This window comes from Heteronotia binoei, chromosome 7 (genome assembly GCF_032191835.1).
Source record: "Heteronotia binoei isolate CCM8104 ecotype False Entrance Well chromosome 7, APGP_CSIRO_Hbin_v1, whole genome shotgun sequence".
Lineage (NCBI taxonomy): Eukaryota > Metazoa > Chordata > Lepidosauria > Squamata > Gekkonidae > Heteronotia > Heteronotia binoei.
Window position 1 is genome coordinate 108,215,338 of NC_083229.1, and position 21,617 is coordinate 108,236,954.

The window sequence follows — 21,617 nt, forward strand, 5'->3', positions numbered from 1 at the left end:
GAGCTTATTACAAAGATCTTTCCAAATATTATGAGACACACAAAAGAGTAGCAGATAGTGCCCCAGCAGATATTTCTATTGTAAGAACTGCTGTTTGAATACCAGCACACTTCCAACCTCAACTGCAAGTAAAGTGAATTTTTTACTCCAACAAGTGTAACAGTTGTGGCCAATTTAGTGTGGAGGGGCCCCTTCAATAGGACCACTGGGAATTACAGAATTTTGCCTATGAACTGATTGACTGGCAGGCTTGTTATCATGAATCCATCCTTCCTTTACAATAAGCCATTTTAATTTTTTCCCCCCGTTTCCTACCACCCTTTTAAGCATATTTAGAATTCTCACCTGACCAATAAAAAGATAGCTTCTTGTGCTACAGATAGCTCACGATGCGTCCCTTTGACAGTAGGAATGTGTGTGTTGTCCCTGTACCAGTTGTTGAAGAACGTGAAGCAGAAGAGGAGGGAGGAGATTGAATTTATACCCCACCCTTCACTCGGCGTCTCAGAGCAGTTTACAGTCTCCTTTCCCTTCCTCTTCCCACAACAGACACCCTCTGAAGGTGAGACTGAGAGAGTTCTGAGAGAACTGCTCTTGAGAGAACAACCCTGAGAGAAAAGCCCAAGGTCACCCAGCAGCTGGATGTGGAGGACTGAGGAATCAAACCCAGTTCTCCCAGATTAGTCTGCTCTCTTAACCACTACACCAAACTGGCTGTTAGAAGATGTATAATCAATCCCAGAACCTCCAAGCTGTGCACATATAGTTAGTAGTTATGGCGAAGCTGCCAAAGATATGGGTGTTCCAGAGTTTAGGTTTTCTTTTGTTTCTTCTTACCCACCACAAAACATATATTACCTTTTGTGGGGAGGAGGTGGAATGTCTTCCCATGCTTAAGAGAAAAAAAAATTAAATTTCTAACAAAAAATATATGATAGTCAACATTATACAAAGTGTTTTTATTTACAGATCAAATTATTTTCACAATAACCTCAACCCAAACATGTAATTTTTCACAACTAAAATGCAGATAATAAAAACACATTATTAAAAACAGCATTTTTAAACAGATATGTATCCCAAAATAGGACAAGTCTGCTTTTAATTTGTAAACTCTTTGCATTGTCCCCTATTATTGCCAGTTGACTGCAAAGGGGGGAAAGTGGACATTTTTGACATGAGTTCTTTCAATAGCTTTTTTGGTTTGGCTTATAACTATTGGGATTGCAATGGTCACATCTCATTTTTCCAGGTTTTGCATTGTCTGTACTTCTGAACTTTGAGGGATAGCAACAGAACACTTAAATTTTAACCAATTAAAAAACAAACAGAAGCAATAACTGTTCTGGAAAAAATGTGGGCTTAAAAAATAAATAATGAAGCGCCACATTATTTCCCTTCAATTGCTTTTAAATTTGGGTAGATCATGTCATCTATTTTTTAGAAACAGTAATTAATTGTCCTTGTATATGTGTCCCAGCCAGGAGTGGCTGGGACTCGCTCCACAAACTCCCCCCACCCCCAGGCAAGTCTCATGGCCCCAAGATAGATGGCCCCATGCCCCAAACACTTACCCGGAGGGGAAGTGAGCGGGCAAATGAGCTAGGAATCAGTGGAGACATCCAGCCAGCCTAAGAGGAAACGAGCCCCAACTGAGGAGCCAAAACAGGAGCCACCCCTAAAGTTGGGGCGATGGCCACCAGAAGGGGCGTGCCTACCAGGGAGCTGGAGCATGACGATATATGTATGCATGTGTTACTCAAGGACAGTCATCATGGGCTCCAACTGCCATTTGGAGCCAGTAGTCCAGGCTCCGAAAAATGACAAAGTTATATAAATTCTCTCCTCCTTTCAGGAAACCATGTTCACTTTCTTTCCATGAAACTGGGCTGTCAGCAAAGCCATGAACTACCAGAGATATCCATTCAGCCAGCTTCGGTTCTTCAAAATAGCAGCTGCCAAGAGAGTCAAAGAAGCACCTTGTCATTAAATGAATGAAGACTCCTAACAGAAGTTAAAGGGCTACTCCTTAACCAGCAGCCTAAATCCTATGCAAATTTGCTCTGTAATAAGCCTCAGGCCCCAAAACATGACATATCCAACATAGCAGCAACCCTCACTGCGAAGGACAGTCAGTCCAACCACATGAAAACACCCAGCAGAAATGAAAGGAAAAACATTTACCTAGGATCTGATTTCTGTGCTGTATACATGAGAGATTATCAAAAATAGTACCCATTGCTATTTTCTCTTTCTAAATATTAGTACAGGCATAGCCAGTGTATAAAAGCTCATGTGCTAACAAAAATCAAGGGCTTTATTCCTTATTTTGATCGATTTACATAGTAGTTTAGTATGGTAGATATAATAATAACCTCTCTTTTTTAAGAGCAGAAAAACAGAATTTTAAAAGAAATACCAGGGAATCTATTGCATCCTCCTTACTTGGTAGATCTAATTGTTCAGGCATTCTACCTGCTATATATGTAAATATCTTTTAGTGAGAAAACGCAACATGAAGCCCTCATGAAGGCTATTAAACTACCAGTGCAGTAGCTCCGTTTCACCACAAAACTTTCAACATAATCAAGTCATGTATGAAGAAATGAGATGATATCTGAAAATAAAAATCGCAGCTCCTGATCAATTAATAGTTTATGCATAATTGTGCCAAAGTTACATTTCTCGTTATCTAATTGATTTCAGTGGGTAAATGCTTAATTCCCATTTCAAATGAATATGCCTTAAAATATGCACTTTTGGTGTGTTCCGGCTATTTAGTGTCTCTAACAATTAAACCTGCAGGATACAGCAAAATCAGCTGCTGGGGCTTTGATAGATGGTAGTTCCTACTTGACAGCAAGCTTAAATAAGTGCAGGAAAATTACTAGCACACCAGAAGTTACAAGCGGGAAAGCATATCAAACTCTTCAAAATTATGTCTAAATAAACAGTCTGAACAAGTTTTAGCATAAAAAAGTATAGTTTCATATGCACAGGACTTTTTTTGAGGGACCCGCCAACATGATTTTGCTTACTGAATTGTTTTTACATGAATTGAACTGAATTGCTTTTAAATAATGTTAATTTTAAAGTCTGTATATTTATTGTATTGTATACCTATGGATGTTGTTAGCCGCCCTGAGCCTGCTCCGGCGGGGAGGGCGGGATATAAATAAAATTTTATTATTATTATGAGCAGGAACACAGTTTTGGCTGCCTTGGTGTCAGGGGTGTGTGGCCTAATATGCAAATGAGTTCCTGCTGGGGGGTTTTCTACAACCCCCCCTGCATATACATACTTAATTATCAGAACTTGAGATTTCTAATGCACACTTCTAGCTGCAGTATACATTGTTCAGTAATAAACTGCTTACCATATTTCATCCAATAAGTGCATAATCTTCTCTGGAAGAATAAAGCCGGTTATTGTACACAACAAAACCTGGTCAACAAATGTGCTTGGTTGAGGGCATGAATAGGTCGATAAGAAGCTAGAGGATGTGTTGTCTCTGCAAATAAAAGACAGACCAAATAAGAGAATCTGCAGGACTCCAGTACTGCAATATGCTATTTGCTAAATAATGTATAATGCTTTAAAGTCTGTGCATAAGGCAGTTAAAATAGTAAAGCGCTAAACATTTTCCCCCAAATTTCCCTGTGCAAGCACCACTGCAATAGCTGGGAACTGTGGATTTTGCACTGCGGAATCTGCACGACAATGATGCTTTGAACAATTTCCTTACTTCCACGAGCAATTTAAATGTGAACGTCATCACCTAAACTCCAAGTGTATAAACAACAAGAAAAAAATGTATTAAGTGTTAACACAGAATCTACATACTTACAAGCCAACACAACTGAGAATGGCACCTAGCCATTCAAAGAATTCCTGCGCACTGCATGCTGCTTCTGGTTCTCCTTTCAGTGTATTATTCTCCAGCACTGGACACTGCACATTTCTTAATGTGTTGAATGTTACTGTTGGCTGCAAGGCCTGTATTTGGTTTCTGGAAAAGTATGACATCAATGTTGATTTTTCTGACCCTTAAAAACAAAAAAAATAAAATATATCCCAGAATTAAAAAAATCTTCACAAAAGAATTTTGTTTTAAGCTACTCTGACTCTTGTATGTGAAGTAGAAGGATGAAGGTGGCAAAATAACTGCTGAAATGAAATCTTCTTGCACGCTGTTTCTCTATGTCATGCCAAATTCCTGTGACTTTCAACCTTCTCCTCCCAGCTTTGCTTTTCAAAAACAGTACACTTTCCGGCCTAGTTAAACAACTGAGTGACTTCATTGAACCACATGGCCAAAATTTATGTAATCAACTTCATTATTAGAGGTTTAAGCGGAAAATATACATTTAAGTTTGGCAGTTAGATAACATTGGTAAGGAGATTTATGGAATACTCAATCACTGGAAAGGAAAATTAAAGGGCTCTGTTGGTGGAAAAGTATTGCAGATTAGAAGAAGAAGAAGAAGAAGATGATATTGGATTTATATCCCGCCCTCCACTCCGAAGAGTCTCAGAGCGGCTCACAATCTCCTTTACCTTCCTCCCCCACAACAGACACCCTGTGAGGTGGGTGGGGCTGGAGAGGGCTCTCACAGCAGCTGCCCTTTCAAGGACAACCTCTGCCAGAGCTATGGCTGACCCAAGGCCATCTCAGCAGGTGCAAGTGGAGGAGTGGGGAATCAAACCTGGTTCTCCCAGATAAGAGTCTGCACACTTAACCACTACACCAAACTGGCTCTCAGCAACTAGCAACTACATAAACTCAGAATTCAAATGGACTTCTTGCTTCAGCCACACTCTTTTTAAAATTCATAACAACACCAGTGCTAGAATACACTGCTGTAATTCAACTGGTAATCTCTTATAAATTTTGAAAAATCCACATTTCCTACAACATAGAAAAGAACCATTCAAAATTGAAGGACAAGAAATACAAATATTTCAAGACCTTTGGCAAGACACAACCAAGAAAAGGAAAGAATATGGAAATCTGAAACAAGTTCTTCAACAGAAAAACATAAGGTATTGTTGGAAAATTCCTGTTGCTTTAGAAATATTCCTGACAAAAGGCAAGAAAATAATAACAGTGAAACAAGCAGTTGCAAAGACTGATAGTGAATATCAATGATCAAAGCTCAGAACTAGAAGCTGGGTTCTCATCTAGAGAAGAAGGAGAGATAAAGAAAAAAGATAAGGAAAAAAGAAAGAGAAGAGGAAAAAATAATTAATTCAAAATAATCTGTGATTCTGAATTGGTTAAATTTGCCCTCTAAACAATCAAAAATCTTTAATCAATTGAAGAAATTCACGCAGATATATTATGTATTCATGAAACCCACATTAAAAAAACCCAGGAACATATACTGAATTGTAGAAGATTGGGCAAAGTCTATTGCCTTTGCTCAGACTAAGAAAAAGGGCATAGCAATATAAATTAACAACCAAACGTTGGAAGTCCTTGAGTTAAAGAACCAGAATGGAAGATATTTTATTTTGAAGATCAGACTACCAGAAGGACAAATTTGGACAGTGAAATCAATATATGCACCAAAGATTATAATGAATTATTTGAAAACTTCTACCAAACACTATTAGATTTCTATTAAGGTGAATTTTGTTTGGAGATATGAATGAGGGCCTAGATCCTAAAAAGAGACAGATCTAAAAATACTGGCGGTAAACTTTCAAATAAAGTATTCAAATACATGGCAATGCTAGATATGAAAGATATTTGGCAAACCCTTCATTCATATGACAGAGACTTTACATATTATTCTGACAGACATCAATCATATTCAAGGATAGACATGTGCTGGATATCAAAAACTTTAATCACAAAAGTTGGGAAACCCGAGATTTTGCCCAAGACTCTAGCGGACCACAATCCAATAGAATTAACTTGGAAGAATGGAAGTAGGAAAGAAAAGATGGAGATTAAATGATACAATTTTACTACAAGATGAAGTAATACAAAATGTAAGAAAGAACTAATAGAATATGTTACTACCAGCAATACCAATGAAATTACAGTGTCAACAATATGGGAGGCCAGTAAGGCCTACATTATAGGAACTCTACTGGCAATAGGTGCCAGAAGAAAAAAGGAAAAAAAAGATTCTATGAAGAAAATAAGAGATGAGATAAAGGTGTTGGAACAAGTATATAAAACCACTGATAATAAGAATAAGCTGAAGGAAATGAAACAATTAAAGAACCAATTAGATATATTACAAGAAAAAGAAATGTAGAAAAAAATGTAATATTTAAAAGAAAGTCATTTTGAATTCGCAAACAAACCAGGAAAACAATCTAGCACAGGGTTGTCAAACATGCAGCCCGGGGGACTAATCAGGCCCCTGGAGGGCTCCTATCAGGCCCCCAAGCAACTGGCTCTTGACTGCTTCCTTCTCTCTCCCTCTTGCTTCCTTCTGCATCTCAGCTTGCTTTGCAAGGCTTGCTCAATCGCACAAGAACTACAGAGCAAAGCCTCTATTTTCTCCATTGATTGAGGCTTCTCCCCCTCCTGGTCCCCTAGGGAGGGAGGGAAAGTTTGCCCAGTTCTCTGGATCTCGTGGGAGAAATACAAAGAAAGCACCTTTAAGATCAACGTGCTAATGTTTTAGGCATTTTAAAAAAATCTTTAGTTGTGTTTGTCTGTGTCCTTTGAACAGTTTATATCTCTGCTACCTACTCTTAAATAGGTACACATGGCCCGACCTGACATGGCCCAGCCTGGCAAGGTCTCATTTTTGTCAGATTTGGTCTTCATAATAAATGAGTTTGACACCCCTGATCTAGCCCATTGTTTAAGAAAAGAAAGGGAAAAAAATGACAATACCAGGAATTAGTAAAGGAAATAAAATATTCTATTCAGAACAAGAAATGTTGGAAGAAGAATAAGAATTTCCCCTCCAAACCTTTATGAAGAAGAAACTATAGATGAGGAAGACTTGGAAAAATATGTACTTGAGACACAATTTAAAAGGTTTATATCCAAGCACAGAACAATATTAAACCAAATGTACAAAAAAAAATCAATCATGCTATAAACAAACTCAAAAAAGATAAAGCTCCTGGACCTGATGGCTTGACAACAACATGCTACAAATGCTTTAAAGGCATATTAACCATACTTCTCCAAAAAACAATGAATGAAATACAGGAGTAAAAGGAAATACCACCAACCTGGCAAGAACCAAATATAACTCTAATACATAAAGAAGAGAATGATCCATTATTACCACAATCTTATACCCCAATCTCATTACTAAATGCAGATTATAAGATTTTTGCAGCAATAATGGCTGAGACTAAGAAAGTGTATTCAAGAATTAATTCATGAAGATCAAATCAGATTTATCCCAAAAAGATATATGAAGAATAATATTAGGTATCTGCTGAAGGCAAGTGAATATTCTAGGAGAAAAGGTGGAGAAATGGCATTTATGCTTCTGGATGCAGAGAAAGCCTATGACAATGTGTCTTGGCTATGTTTTATAAAACATGGATTGCGGAGATAATGTATTGTATATTTTCCTCTGTAAAAATAAAAAATAAATACAAAAAAGAAAAAATCACATCCTTCCTTTTTATTATTATTTTTAAAATAAATGCTACCCACATTCCATTGTCTCATGTTTAAGTCTGTCAGCTACCAATAAGTACTACCACCATTACCAACAAATTGGTTTTAGTGCTTTAAAAAATTGTAGCCCATTAACCACATTATGTGGTTATGCCAATCAATGACTTAAAACTAAGTCTAGAGAGAGGCACATTGCCCACAACAAGTTCTGAAGTTCTGCCAAACAAGAAGTTTCTATGAACTGCAGATTACCCTTCCTATGTTAAATTTACAAGCCGCTTAAATACACAGATGTGCAGAGATATGTGAAAAAAATGCAACTCCAGAAGCAGATGTTGGAACAAAGTAACATCTAATTTAATATATTCCTCAATTTCATTTCATAAGTAGTCTGTTATTTACCTGTGTGGTGCCAAGCCAGTAGGAAGTCAAATTCTAGAGGCTTTTTCTCCTTCAGGGCCCAGATCACTCTCTTATGTTTCTTACTATCAGGACCAAAATTTGGTTCAGTCAAGTCAACATTAATAACTATTAAAGGGGGAAAAGGAAATTTTAAATAAGCATAGTATAATAGATCTTCGTTACACAGATAGTGAGAAAAAGACTGGAAGAAAAAATAAGATGCTTTATTAGAATTAGAAACTGTGATAAAATATCAGTGTGAGTGTCCCAGAGACATGGGATAGACATCTTAATCTGCATCAAAAGGCACATCTAGATAGTTTAGCAGAAGAGAATTGTGGTGCTCACTTAGGGGCTCATGGGCATCCACAAGACATCAGTTACGCAGAAAGAGAATGGCTTCTGTGCACAGACCTCTTTTGCAGGATCATGGTAAACAGATTTATACAGTGATCACTTCAATCTGAATTCAGCTCTAATTTCAAAACCTAGAAGCTTCATGCTCAAGAAAGGCAGCTGAACTAGGCAGCCAACTGAGTTGTTTTCAAATGAACATTTACAAGAAATTCAATCACCTAGAAAGACATGAGGTGTTATTTTATAACTCCTGAGTAATTCTATACGGTACATGCACCATTCGGAAGAATACGTACTGTATCTCATTTGTTTTTTGCCGGAATACCGAGATGGATGGCCTTGCAAACCAAGTTCTTCATAAGTGTCTTTGTCCACTGATAAAATCAGTTTGCCTATGAGCAAAAATTACTTTAAATAAATTATGTTTTTCAGACTTCTAAATGTCTAAGGTAATATGAAAACTGACAAAGATCACTATAGCCACAATACAAAGTTACAAATCATTCCGGTTACAACAAGGTTGCAAAGAATTATTGTTACCAAAATACACCAAAGATCCCATTAATTAAAATATGTAGATATTAATTTAGTAAGCACATATGAGAAAATCCCATTCATTTCATTAGCAGCTGTCCAGCACAAAGATCAGGCGTGACAGCCCACACTTTAAACACATATAACTTGGAAATCAGTTTCAATTAATGCAATTTAATCTCTTTCAAATATGCAGATTTAGCAACAGCACAGAGGAGGAATATATACATATTTACTTGATTCGCTACTAGATGTGAAGGCCAGGAATTTTTTTTTTTGCTCCCTTCATGCCCCCCCCCCCCCTTTCAGCCTTCACATCTTTACTCCCTACAATGCAAAAATGATCACTGGGCATGTGAGTATATTAGCTTTACACACAGCCTTACATGGTCATTGCCCAGTGCCACTGAATTCAGTGATGCCTGGAACTATAAAAATGTCGAAAGGATTAATGTATGTGCCCAGAACATGATTCCATACCTGTTGGCAGCAAAGCAGCAGTATTGTCTTGATCAATTCTTGTATTATATGTAAGAGCATAACACGATCCTGAAACACAAATACAAGCAACAAAGATTCATATGCTGCATCTTGTACAGGAAAGCCTGATCTTCAAAGACGCAATGCCAAGGCGTTTGATGCAAGAAGACAATGAATCAATGCTATCTAAAACCTTGAGAATTTTATATAGTATAAAATACTGGACTCCAAGTACGGAAAAACTGATAGAAGTTGCTTAATCGTTTTGTATGAAATTGCGGGACAAAATATTTATTTCATTAAGTCTCATTATACTTAGTTCATTTACAGCACAATCCTAAGAGGGGGGGCGGAAAGTCCTTTGGGAGCAGACGATCCGCTACGCGGGCGCAAGTACCAGCTGCGCCTACGTATGGCCGGCGCCACCACAGCGGAGGGGAGTTATATGCGTGTGGGGCCGCTCCATCCATAAGCAGCAGCGCCTGATGGATGCGACCGAGCGTTGGCGAAGGTGAGGCGGAGCGCGGCGCTCAGGCGCAGGAAGGGGTGGAGTTGGGGGCATGGCCAGGCTTAGATGGCTCCCTGAGTAGTTTGGACCATGACGCCCCCCCCACCAAGAGGTGCAAAGTTACATCTTCAAAAATGGCGGCATGCCCAATAGGCACTCATTGAAACCGAAAACAAAGGCTGCCGCTGCTGCGGGAGCTCACAAACCCTTTAGGGAGCGGTGTAATTGCCTCACCAGTCCCCTTGTGCCCCTGGCTGGCCAATCGGCAGGGCCCCCCCCTCCTATAAATACTTCTGCTCTGACCTCCCGCAACTCAGTTGTTAGGGACAGACATGCATGGCGAGTAATTCTGCCAGTGAGCTCCCCACCATGTGGACTTAAGAGCGAGGGACAGGCAGGCACATTGGTTTTCACTGCATGGTTGCTTTGACAGTATCTTTGACTTGCTAGGGGGAGAGCAAGGTCTCTCCCCTGGGGCTAACTGCTCTTGTTTCCAGGTTCCCAGCTCTCGGAGGCTCTGTATGGGAGGACTGTCACCCATGGCTGGGTAAGTTCCACTGTGCGCCCTTGCTGTCCTCCCCCCGCCCCGCTCTAGACCGGGTGGTGTGCGAGCATCTCTTGCACTTGAACCAGGCAGTGGGCTCCAGCAGGGGGCATTTGCTGGCCCTGCTCTCCAGTGCTGCCGCCTGCACCCTTCCCTTGGTCTGCCCTCTGCTGCGTTCCCAAGCCCTGGCAGGGCACCGGGGGGGGGGGAGGGCTGTAGCAGCTGCCCCGATGTGGGGAGGTGCGTCAGAGACTGTCCCTTTAAGAGAGCGCCCAGCTGAAATGCAGTCTGCTGCTCCAGCTGGCGCCCCTGCAGGTGCTCTTGATCTCTGTCTCCATTTTTGCAGGTGGGAATCCAAAACAGAGGCTTCTGCATGTGTCGCTCCACGCCCCCTCCCGCCACTCCCTCAGCTGTTTCTTACCACCGCTCTGAATGGAGCCCTGCCCACAGCGAGACTGCCCAGCACGCACCAGGAAAGCTGTTGCACTCTGTTCCAGAAAAATAAAGTCTGAGCTGTGCCCTCTGTTGTGTCTCCTGCTTGACATCTGCTGCATGTTCCGTAGGCAGCCCCCACCCCCGGTCAGTGGCCTCTCCAAGGGAATGCCTGGGAGGGTGGGCAGACTTGGTTCTTGGGGGGGAAGTGGGCTATGAGCCGCCATGCTGCCCCCACGTGGCTGGACACGGGAGGGGGGGTGCCACCCCTCAGCCTGCCCGGGCTGACGGCCTACCCAACCCCACAGGGCTATTGTGGGCAGGGCACAAAGGGGGGGCTGATGAAATGGACTTTGAGTTCTGAGGCTGATGAACTCGCACTCTGAGTTCTGCGGCCCCTGGGGCAGGTGCAACACAGGGGGTTTCTGGGTGGGGGGGTGTCTGCTGGTGGACTGCTCACTCCCAGACACACATTCCAGCCACTGTCTATGACAGCGAACTCCTGCACTTGGTACTTCCTGCTTGTCTGTGCATGTCTCTGCCCGTCTGCCTGCCATTGACCGAGTTTCTGACAGCGGGAGGGTGTGAGGGGATTGATGACCTCACCGTGGTCCCATGCGGGCCTGTCCCGCCCCCACCCCTGCCTCACCACCAAGCCAGGCTTCTCATGTCCAGCCTCACTCCTGTTCCCTCCCTGTGTTGGTGGGATGTCTCTCCTTTGCCTTTGATGGTCTGGTCATCATTGGCTCTGTTCTCTGTTTGGGGGTGGGTTGGGAATGGCTATCAGCCTCTCCGGGGCCACCTCTCCCCATCCCTGACTGTCATGAGTCAGGACTGGCCAATGGGGGGGGGGGTGTGGCCTGGCCCTCCCCTCCGGCTGCCTTCGCCTCCCTTGTGTGCCTACGCCAGTAGTGTTGCCATGGTAACCATCTCCCTCATGGCAAACTATACCTGTCCCCTCCCCATGCTCCAGCGTGCCAAAGTCCTTAGGAAGCCTACTAGTGGCGCGGCAGTTACGCCATGGCCGGCCACCACTTATGTCTGGATTGGGCTGTCTGTTATTTCATATCTACAGAAAAGGCTTAGGAACACCTAACTCTGCATAAAGATTAAATCTTTTTTTCAGTGCAGAGGTTGTATTGTTCTGAACTGAAATTTTGAACTGGGTAAAAAGATGGCATAAAAATCTCATAACATTTAAAATAAATACACAGAAAAACACAGAATTAAGTGCTAGCAAGCAAAAAACGAAAACAACAACCCCAAACCAGTAATTTTTGTTTCTCTCAGCAGCATAGCTGCTCAACATGGTTTGCCAAAAGGTGGAACCAGAATCTTTCCAATACATATATACTTTTAAAAAAAAATACTCTCATACTTGTTTATCAGTTTCAGTTCGTGCTTACCTTTCTTCACAAATGTGTTAATAAATTCCTCTGTAACTAACTCATGCAGACGTAAGTTTTTAACCAAGTAGTACTCCCCAAGACTTGTAACTGCACTTTTTAATGTTTCCGGAACTATTCCACACTCAGGGATCAAAAAGGTCACCTGTTTAGAGAACATTAAGGGCACAAATTAGATATTCTGCTCATGGATAACATAGCATAACAGAACTGCAGACAAAACAGAGAAATGCGTTTGGTATGAAATAATATCCTCAAGGAGAGGTTATATATGAACAATTTAAATCAGGGGTGTCAAATGTGCAGCCTGCATCCATCCCACGCAGGGTTCAAACCTGACCCCCCCCCCACAACCTCCTTCTGCTTCCTTTCCAGGGCTGCTGCTTCAGCCACACCTTACCTTGTCTTCCCCCCAACTCCCCCCACCCCCATGGCTCTTTGCTTCCTTTATTTTCCTTCCTTCTGCCCCTCCACGGGCACATGGAGAGTTCCATGGCTGCTTTATGCAGGAGAGAAAGAAAGAAAGAGAGCCTTTGCCTCTCTCTGGCCGTTTTCGCACTGACCTTTTACTGGCGCGACCACCCTCTTGACACCGGAGGATCTGCCCGGATTTCGCACAAGAAGCGCCAGCGCACCCAAAAGAGCCGGCTACTTCCGTCGCGAAACCCGCTCAAACGTTTTCCTGCTTCTTGGCGGTTTCCGTTTGAGCGGGTTTCGCGACGGAAGTAGCCGGCTCTTTTGGGTGCGCCGGCGCTTCTTGTGCGAAATCCGGGCAGATCCTCCGGTGTCAAGAGGGTGGTCGCGCCAGTAAAAGGTCAGTGCGAAAACGCTCTCTCTCTCTCACACCCACACCCACCCTTCTGCTTGCTTCTCTGGGGCTGCTTCTCCTCTTTTGGGGACAAAGGGGGAAGAGAGAGAGAGAGAAACAATGTTGCACTCCCATGGCAGATTTAAGACTAACAATGTTTTGTTCCAGGTGTAAGCTTTTGTGTGCAAGCACACTTCTTTGGAGGCAGGGTGAGTGGGTGGAAGGATGGATGGGTTCTTCTGACAAGTACAATATACATTGAGAAAATTACTCTGGTTTATTCTAAAAAAACCAAACAAGATTGGCTTTCTGTGTTCCTATCTGGATTTATTTTCTTTCAAAAAGACCCTGATTGGGAATTAGAACATTTGGACTGGTCCTTATATCTTGGAAAGTAGAGTGATTTCAGATGCCAAATGATAATAGTACACATTAGTGCTCTTATCATTTGACATCTGAAATCACTCCACTTTCCAAGGTATAAGTACCAGTCCAAGTGTTAGTGCTATAATCAATGAAAGCTCGCTCTCAATTCAGTCCACGAAGATGAGTCTTCTTGAGCTTCATTATCAATTGCAATTCAGCATTCTCTCTTTCTAATCTCCCTTTGAAATTCCTTTGTAAGAGCACTGCTACTCTTAGATCAGCAACTGAATATTGTGGTCAGACTTATATCCATTTATTCCTTGCTTCCTCCTGGACTGAATCCTCCTGGATGGAATTGAGACCTAGGTTTCCTGTCTCATTACCAACCCTGGTATCTCCGCACCTACTGCCCCTCTGCATATCACACCTAATCCAATCAAGCCTGCTACTGTCATTCACCTGTTATCGCCTTGCATGCAGCATCCAGTGTGTTTTCTTGGTGAGCAAGGGCCTAAGCCCCATAACGCCTAAGCCACACTCCAACTGCATACTGTCCATGCAAAAAAAGCCAGAGGGTTCCTCTGCTTAACTAATTATGTGAATCATGTTTAGGACTACAGGGAATCTGAACCAAGGACTTTCCATCCTGATAAATACTACAGAAGATAAGCATATCTTCTTACCACACTGGGGACAAAGCATATTTATTTATTTCTTAGATTTATTCATAAGAGCCTCTCTTTCTCTCCTGAGCAAAAGAAGGACTGAGAAAATGTGTGTTATGTATAAAACGAATGCCATAAGAGATTATCACAAGACGCAAAACATCAAAACGGATAGTGTGACAGGAAAAATCAAGTAGGAAGATATTAAGAGATCAAAAGCAAACTACTTGACCTGAATGTTATTATTGCAGCTTGTTTCTACAGGGAAAGCATGCAATAGCAAGTTCACAGCTCAACAAGGAAATTGTGCATAACAAAGGAATGTGTGGTATGCCCACACTGTTGATGCACACGTCTTTGTTGTTCTCTTATTCCTTTCGTGTAAAGTGTTCATTGGATTGTTAAGTCATTCCGGTAAAGAATGTTTTGATTCTTATAGGACTGGTAGCAGCAACATCTGACAAGCTAAAAACGGAAATAAAATAACAAAATTGTGCTTGGTGGTAGCATGGTAAGTCAGCACAAGGCTTCAGTCAGATCCAGTGGCAGCTGATCCAGTAGCAGCTGTATTTGATTAAATAAAGATCTGCCTCAATCTCATAATGCAGGATAGTGGGAGAAGCAGAATGTGCGTGGGAATCCTTCCAATGTTCCTTCCAAAGCCTCCTCCTTCCTGAGGCACTTGTCTCACTCCTGATGCTAGAGGTGAGATTCAAAAATGGGGACTGGAGGGGCACAAGAAATAGAGACCACAAGAAGTAAGCAACCAATGCCCACTCATAATAAATCAGTGCCCCGCCTCAGCAAATGTACACAAACTTGTCAGTTCAGTTTATTATTATTATTAGTCATTGACCAGAACATTTTAGCCATCTAGAACAACCTTAAAAGTACTTTATAAAAAGACCCAGAAAGAATCTGCATATTAAAATTTGATGACTTGAGGATTATAACAGTTTAAAAAAAATTTAAAAGACTATTATTCAGCTCTTTAGACCATTTTAAAAAGTCACTTTAAAATTTGTTAAAAGATACACAGTTTGGCCTATTTGTATTGCTTTCTGGTTCTTTATAAACCTGGGAACAGAACCTAGCCACCTGTCTTCTTGTTTGGTGGTTCCTTTCTGATAACCTAATTTGAGTTTATTTAATCTGCCAGGGAACCTTTCCAACAGTGGGCTAATAATTTCCCTTCAGTTTATCGTATGAAAAGAACAATTAAAAAATATATGCTCCAGAGCACTGTTTCTCATCTGCAGGGTCGGGACCTGGTACCGAGCCACGGAAGCCTCACTACCGGGACACAAGAAAAGCCAAAGCTAGCCCCGCCCCCCCCCCGCGAAAAGCATGACCTCTGCTCTGCTTCCTTCCTTCCCCCATCTCCGTGTTGTGCAGAGAAAAGCTAGCCTTGAAGACTGACACAGGCTGCAAAGCCTGAGCTCCATTTGGCTTCCTTTCTTCCCATGTATCTGTGTTGTGCAGAGAAAAGTTAGCCTTGAAGACTGACACAGGCTGCAAAGCCTGAGCTCTGTTTGGCTTCCTTCCTTCCCCCGTCTCTGTGTTGTGCAGAGAGGAGCTGGGCTGCCTCTCCTACCTTCTCCCCCTCTCCCAGTGTTTGAGGGAAAAGCTGGCATCCACTGACACTTTAGATCCACGAAGTGTTCTTCAAGGTATGAGCTTTCATGTGCCTTGCAGTATGTTCTTTTGGGGAAATTTACTGGGAGGCCTGAGTGGCAAAGAAGGGGTGTGTGTTTTTTTCAGCCAGGAGGAGCGGGGAGTGGGCATTCCAGTAGCTATTTTTTTTACCAAACGACCCCTGGGCAGAATTGTTGCTGGCTGGGGTAATCTGATGGTGAGTAAGGCTTTTCCCTTTTTTGTCCCCCCTTCTTTCTTTTTCCATCTGCAAGGGATGCTCTGTCTGTATTCTTGGAGCTGGGGGTGGGGGGAAGCAACAGTGGGAGGGCTTCTAGTGCCCTGGCCCCACTGATGGACATTCTGGAGCTTTTGGGACATTGTGTGAGAGAATTTTGGACTCGATGGTCCACTGGTCTGATCCAACATGGCTTCTCTTATGTTCTTTCTTTCCATGTCTTTCTTTTCTTTTCCTTTCCTTTCCTTTCCTTCCATTTCATTCTTTCCCTTTCTTTCCTTCCATTTTTACTGGATGAAACTTTTCTGTTCATCATACTGTTGTTGCAGACATAGGAGCTCTGTCAATTAAAAATTAGCACCCCCAGTTGTAGCCAGCTGGCCTTTCTATGAGATTTCTGTGTGAGTGAGTGAGAGTTATTGGTGTGGGGCAGAAAGAGATTATTGGAGATTACTGCTGTATATCTCAACAGCACTGGAACTGATGGTACTATGAACTTGGCACCGTTTTACTGGTCCTGCTTTTAACAGCCGTCTGACACCAAAATTAAACTTCTCCTGTAGATATTAAAAAGGATTAAAGTAGTTCACTGGCTAAATATCTGCATAACAGGTTGCTTTTAAAGGCATGGGAAACACAGCCAGTAAAAAGCTGCAAGCCCCTCATAAATATCCTTTTTGAGATAACTGCAGAAAAGCTTGTATGAACTTCATATAACTTGAAATTAATTCATTAATTGCAGTACAATTCTCTGCTACCTTTCACAGAAATTTCCCAGTGTTTCAGTCAAGGAAAAGTATAAAAAATAGCTGTCAAAAGATTTTCTTAAAACCAAGCAAGCTTGGTTGTAGCTTGAGGCAGGGTTCCAGTAGTAGCAGCTGAAGGAAGGGCCTACTAAATGTGTCAGCATATTTTGAGGTATAGCAGCTGCCAGGGCCCAGGGGCGGTACACAGCACTGGCATTCCTGATGGCAATGGGAACAGCACTTCCAACAGCATACAATTGCCAGTGCTGTTGAGGAAGGGGTGTGTAGGTGGTGTAGGCAATTGAACATGGGCATTAGAAGTGCTTGCAAGCTGGAGAAGAACACATGCAGGTGTGAGGGTGGAAAGAGAGGACCCTGGGAATGTATGAAAAAGTTGCAGACCACCCACTTTCCACCCCCATTTTGGCTCAGCATGAGTTTCAGAGAGATTTTTCTGAAAATGAAGTTACTTCAGAAGAAGAGGCAGGTTTGGGGAAGTGCCCTGGAAGTGACATCACAGGAAAAGGTGGAGTTTTTGTTTGGGTGGAGTTTTGGTTCAGTGTGTCCTGGAAGTGACATCACTTGGCCTTGACTTGGAAGGGACACCACATGAAATCACATAATTCCTGTCTCCTGGCTCCACCCTGAAAGTCTCCTGGCTCCAACCCCGAATTTTAGTGGGTCACGAAGAAGTGTAAAAATAACTGGTCCACGGGAAAGAAAAGTTAGGGAAACCCTGCTCCAGAGAATCTATTTCAGGCTAGGATTGGAGGGGCACAAGAAATAGAGACCACAAGAAGCAACCAGTGCCCTCTTGTAATAAATCAATGCCTTGCCCCAGCAAATGTACACAAACTTGTCTATGTCAGGATATTTCCTTTACTTTTTTTTAAGGCTGCCTCTCAACACACTGCTCCCCATTGCAGTTTGCAAGAAAGCAAACAGATACATCCAACAGCCAAAAAGCCATGTATACCCCAAAAAGAAATTGTTTGGCATTGACTTTTGTTAATTTGGGAGGGGGGGACAGCATGGTTTCTGCCATTTTTGTTAATGCTCAAAGCCATGGTTTCAAAGTTAGGGTTACCAGATGTCCTCTTTTTAGAGCCATGTCCTCTTAATTTTGTGTTCCATTCTCTTTGGGGCTTTTTAAAAACTGGATGAAAATGTCCCCTTTTGGGGTTCGAGGGTTAGGAATATTCCTAGATAGTAGCAATTATCACAGCTTAAAATGAGATTTGCCACAAGGATCACTTATTTGAAGAAGTCAGTTGGGAGATATATCCAGCTGGCAGAGAACAGCACCCCTGAAGTAAATGGCTGCTTTGACAGGTGGACTCTATGGCATTGGACTTTGCTGAAGCCCCTCCCCTCCTTAAGCCCCGCCTTTTCCCAGATCCACTTTCAAAGTCTCCCAAGTATTTTCCAACACATACCTGGCAACCCTAACACACCCCCCCCCCCCCAAAGCTCCAGGTATTTTCCAATCCAGAGCTGGGAATCCTAAAATGAGGAAAGATTCATGTACATCGCACTGAGTTCCTTAGAGGAAGGGCGGGATAAACAGGCATCAAAGCCTGCTTTCTTTCTGTTCTCTTATGCTTTACTGTGTATTTATACAATAAACCAAGAGTGGACAAACGTGCTTAACCTAAGAGCCACATAGAATAAATGTCAGATGCTGCAAGACACGAACGTCAGATGTTTGAGGGAGAGAGGGAAGGAAGATGGGGAGGGAGAGGTGGAAAGAAAGCAACGTTAAGTTTAAATGCCTTCTCCAAGCCAGCACGGGGCAGTGGGGGTTTCAAGAGCCACACAATATGTGTGAAAGAGCCGCATGTGGCTCCCCAGCCACATTCTGGCCACCCCAGCAATAGACTGTGTGCTTTAAAAGCAAAAGGCGTCTCAACGTCCCAGGGAGGCGTGGCACTGAGTCGGTGCCAACCTCCCGACTGGCACTGCTGCCAGTCCTCCAGCGAGCCTCCCGCCGACTTCTCCGCCGCTCACAGTGAGGAGAGGAACCCGCGCGCGCCTTACCCGGCAGTTGAAGGCGTGGTCCCGCACGTGAGCCGCGTGGCGGGAGCGCTCGTGCCGCACGTGGCTCTTTTCGCACACGAGCAGGTGACGGGGCGGCTCGCGGAGCCACCTCAAAGGGACGAACATGCCGGCCTCGCTCTTTCCCGTCCTCGCGGCTCTAGTTTGCGGAAGCTGAAGCCGGCCAATGGGGGAGGCGAGACGATGTCGTCACTTGTCGTAAGGAGGCGGAGCGGGGCGGAAGATGCCGGCGAAAGTTTGGAGCATGCGTACTGGCGACTAGGGAAGGTTTGCTGCCCTTACTGTGGTGCCCTCGATGATTTTGGGGACCTGAAGTGTCTTTTTTTTGGTTTGTTTTAAAAGAGGGAAGTGGAGTTCTCACTCCGGGGATCGAAGGGATTTAGAGATGCGGGCTTAAAAACCCAAACAAATAACCAACAGAAAGATTATGTCTGTGACGAGGGTCGTGATGAACTTCAGAAAAAGTCAAAGTCTGCTTTCCAAATTGGACAGTCCAATGTAATTTAGGTGGAGCACTATAGAAATGATTGAAAACCGGCTTCAGCAACTCCAGTAGGACATGAAAGGGGGAAAATAAGGCTGTCGCTGTCGTGGCTAACTTGGTAGAGTGGGGATTTGAACCTGGGTTTCCCAGATATTAATTTGCCACTAACCCAGGGGTGGCCAACAGCTCTCCAGATGTTTTCTGCTTACAACTTCCATTAGCCCCAGCCAGCATAGCCAATGGCTGGGGCTGATGGAAGTTGAAGGCAAAAAAACATCTGGAGAGCTACCGTTGGCCACCCTTCTTTAACCAGTAACCCATATTGGTTCTCTTAATTCCTTTAGCTCTAAAACTAGTATAGCCAGGAGAGAGCAGGAATCTCTCTCCCTGGTGCACTACCTTTCTACTTGAAAGGAGTTTTTAATGTGGCAAAACCAATTCAAAATAATATAGCTCTTCTGCATTTGAGCTGGATAGTCCAGGACTTGTGTTACTGCATTTATAGATTTGATCTATGCAGGGGTCGTTTTGTAGAAAAAAATAGGTGGCAGAGCTTATTAGCATAACTCATTAGTATATTCTCCCCCCCCCCTCCAGCCAAAAGCAACCCAACACAAGAAAGGAGAGCCCCAGGCGAGCGAGGCCTGCGTGGGCTGGTTAGAGATCCAGTGTGGGTCAATCAGTCTTTATTACAGTCCAAGGACCAGCCAGTTTGGATCAAATAGAAAGCAGGTTTGTAAATGTGTGGGTCAAAAGGCCAGCAAGCCACCTGCCACCCAAAATCACGTAAGTGAAGAAAGGGTGATGCAGGCTTCTTCAGGGGTTAATGAGGGCTGCTGGGGACGTGGCAAAGCTTCTGGTGGCTGCCTGCCTGCTCTCCTTATCCAGGGATTGTTATGCAGCTGCACCTACTATTCAATGGACAAGGTAGATGAGGCGGAAGACGGGGAACCATCAGAAAGATTCAGGAGCCGTGCTCCTTTCAGCTCCTGCTGAATCTGAGGCCTGGATCTATGCAGTTGCATTTCAGGTTGTCTCTTCTCTGCTCACACTGGTTAGCTGCTGCTCATAGTTATTCATACTTGTGTGGCTCTTGGGGCTCTCATGATACAAAAAAAGTAAACAAAAGTGCACCTAAATACATGTTAAATATTGGTAGTAACTAACTAGCCAGTTTGGTGTAGTAGTTAAGTGCATGGACCCTTATCTAGGAGAACCAGGTTTGATTAGCCACTCCTCTAGATGTACCTACTGGAGTGATCTTGGGTCAGTCATAACTCTATTAGAGCTGTTCTGCTCAAGAGCAGTTCCTGGAGAGCTCTCTCAGCTCCACCTACCTCAAAGGGTGCCTGTTGTGAGGAAGGGAAGGGAGATTGTAAGCCACTCTGAGACTCCCTTGGGTAGTGAAGAGTGGGGTATAAATCCCATCTCCTCCTCCTTCCTCCTCTTCTGTCTAACAACATGCTGAAGTTCTTTAATTAATTAGGATGTTTTGAAGAGGTGGCATAGTGTAGTGGCTAGACTGCATGTAGGCTCAAGAACATTTCTTAAAATTTTGAATTCATTTAAGAGAATTTTCTGCCCATGGGAAACTGAAATATATGTAATAATTGCCTATCAAACCTGAATTTATTTTATACTTCAACAGTAAAAACACATAATTAATTATGGAGCATATAAAATTTACTGTTTGGCAGCTTAATGAAATTGTAATGTATAGATGTCTTTTCTGCAAGTTACAAACCTAACAAGTACTTGAGAGAGAATGAACCTCAGATGGCTGCAGCCTGTGCTACCTCAGCATAAGTGACTTCTTTGTTGCCGTCTGAGAGGTAGGAAAAAAAATAAAAGTGAACAATAGAAAACAAATGTTTTAGTTCTTAAAAAGCAAACTTCGACAGAAAAATATAATCACAATATGTCTATCAGTATTTGAGAATCAGGTTAAATTTTATCATTGAAAACACTGAACTTTTTAATATATTCTCATTGTTGCAAAAATTATTTACATTTAAACAATAAACATATTATTGGAAATACATATTTGTCTACATTTTGCATAGGAATTGCCTCTATCCAGGGGTCATTTTGTAGGAAAATAGGTGGTGGAGCTCATCCAGGGATTGTTATGCAGCTGCACCTGCTATTCAATGGACAAGGTGGGAAGGAGGAGGGGGAACCCTCAGAAAGGTTCAGGAGCTGTGCTCCTGTGAGCTCCTGCTGAATCTGAGGCCTGCCTCTATCTAACTAATTTGATACCAGGCTAGCCAGATCTTTTCATATCTCAGAAGCTAAGGAGGGCTGTCTAGTATTTGGATGGGAGACCTCCAAGGAAGTCCAGGGTCATGACATG

The 21,617-nt window shown here is 42.9% G+C and overlaps 1 protein-coding gene across 1 annotated transcript; it reads right to left on the bottom strand.

The window, feature by feature from the left end:
• Nucleotides 1-944: 944 nt before the first annotated feature.
• RPP40 (ribonuclease P/MRP subunit p40) lies at nt 945-19,005 on the bottom strand. The gene is made up of 8 exons (XM_060244186.1): nt 18,763-19,005; nt 12,271-12,415; nt 9,381-9,449; nt 8,663-8,758; nt 8,010-8,135; nt 3,849-4,047; nt 3,378-3,512; nt 945-1,955 (listed from the first exon to the last, which is right to left on the bottom strand). Exons 1-8 carry the CDS (start codon nt 18,886-18,888, stop codon nt 1,760-1,762), a joined length of 1,092 nt encoding a protein of 363 aa, XP_060100169.1. The 5' UTR covers nt 18,889-19,005; the 3' UTR covers nt 945-1,759.
• Nucleotides 19,006-21,617: the final 2,612 nt, after the last annotated feature.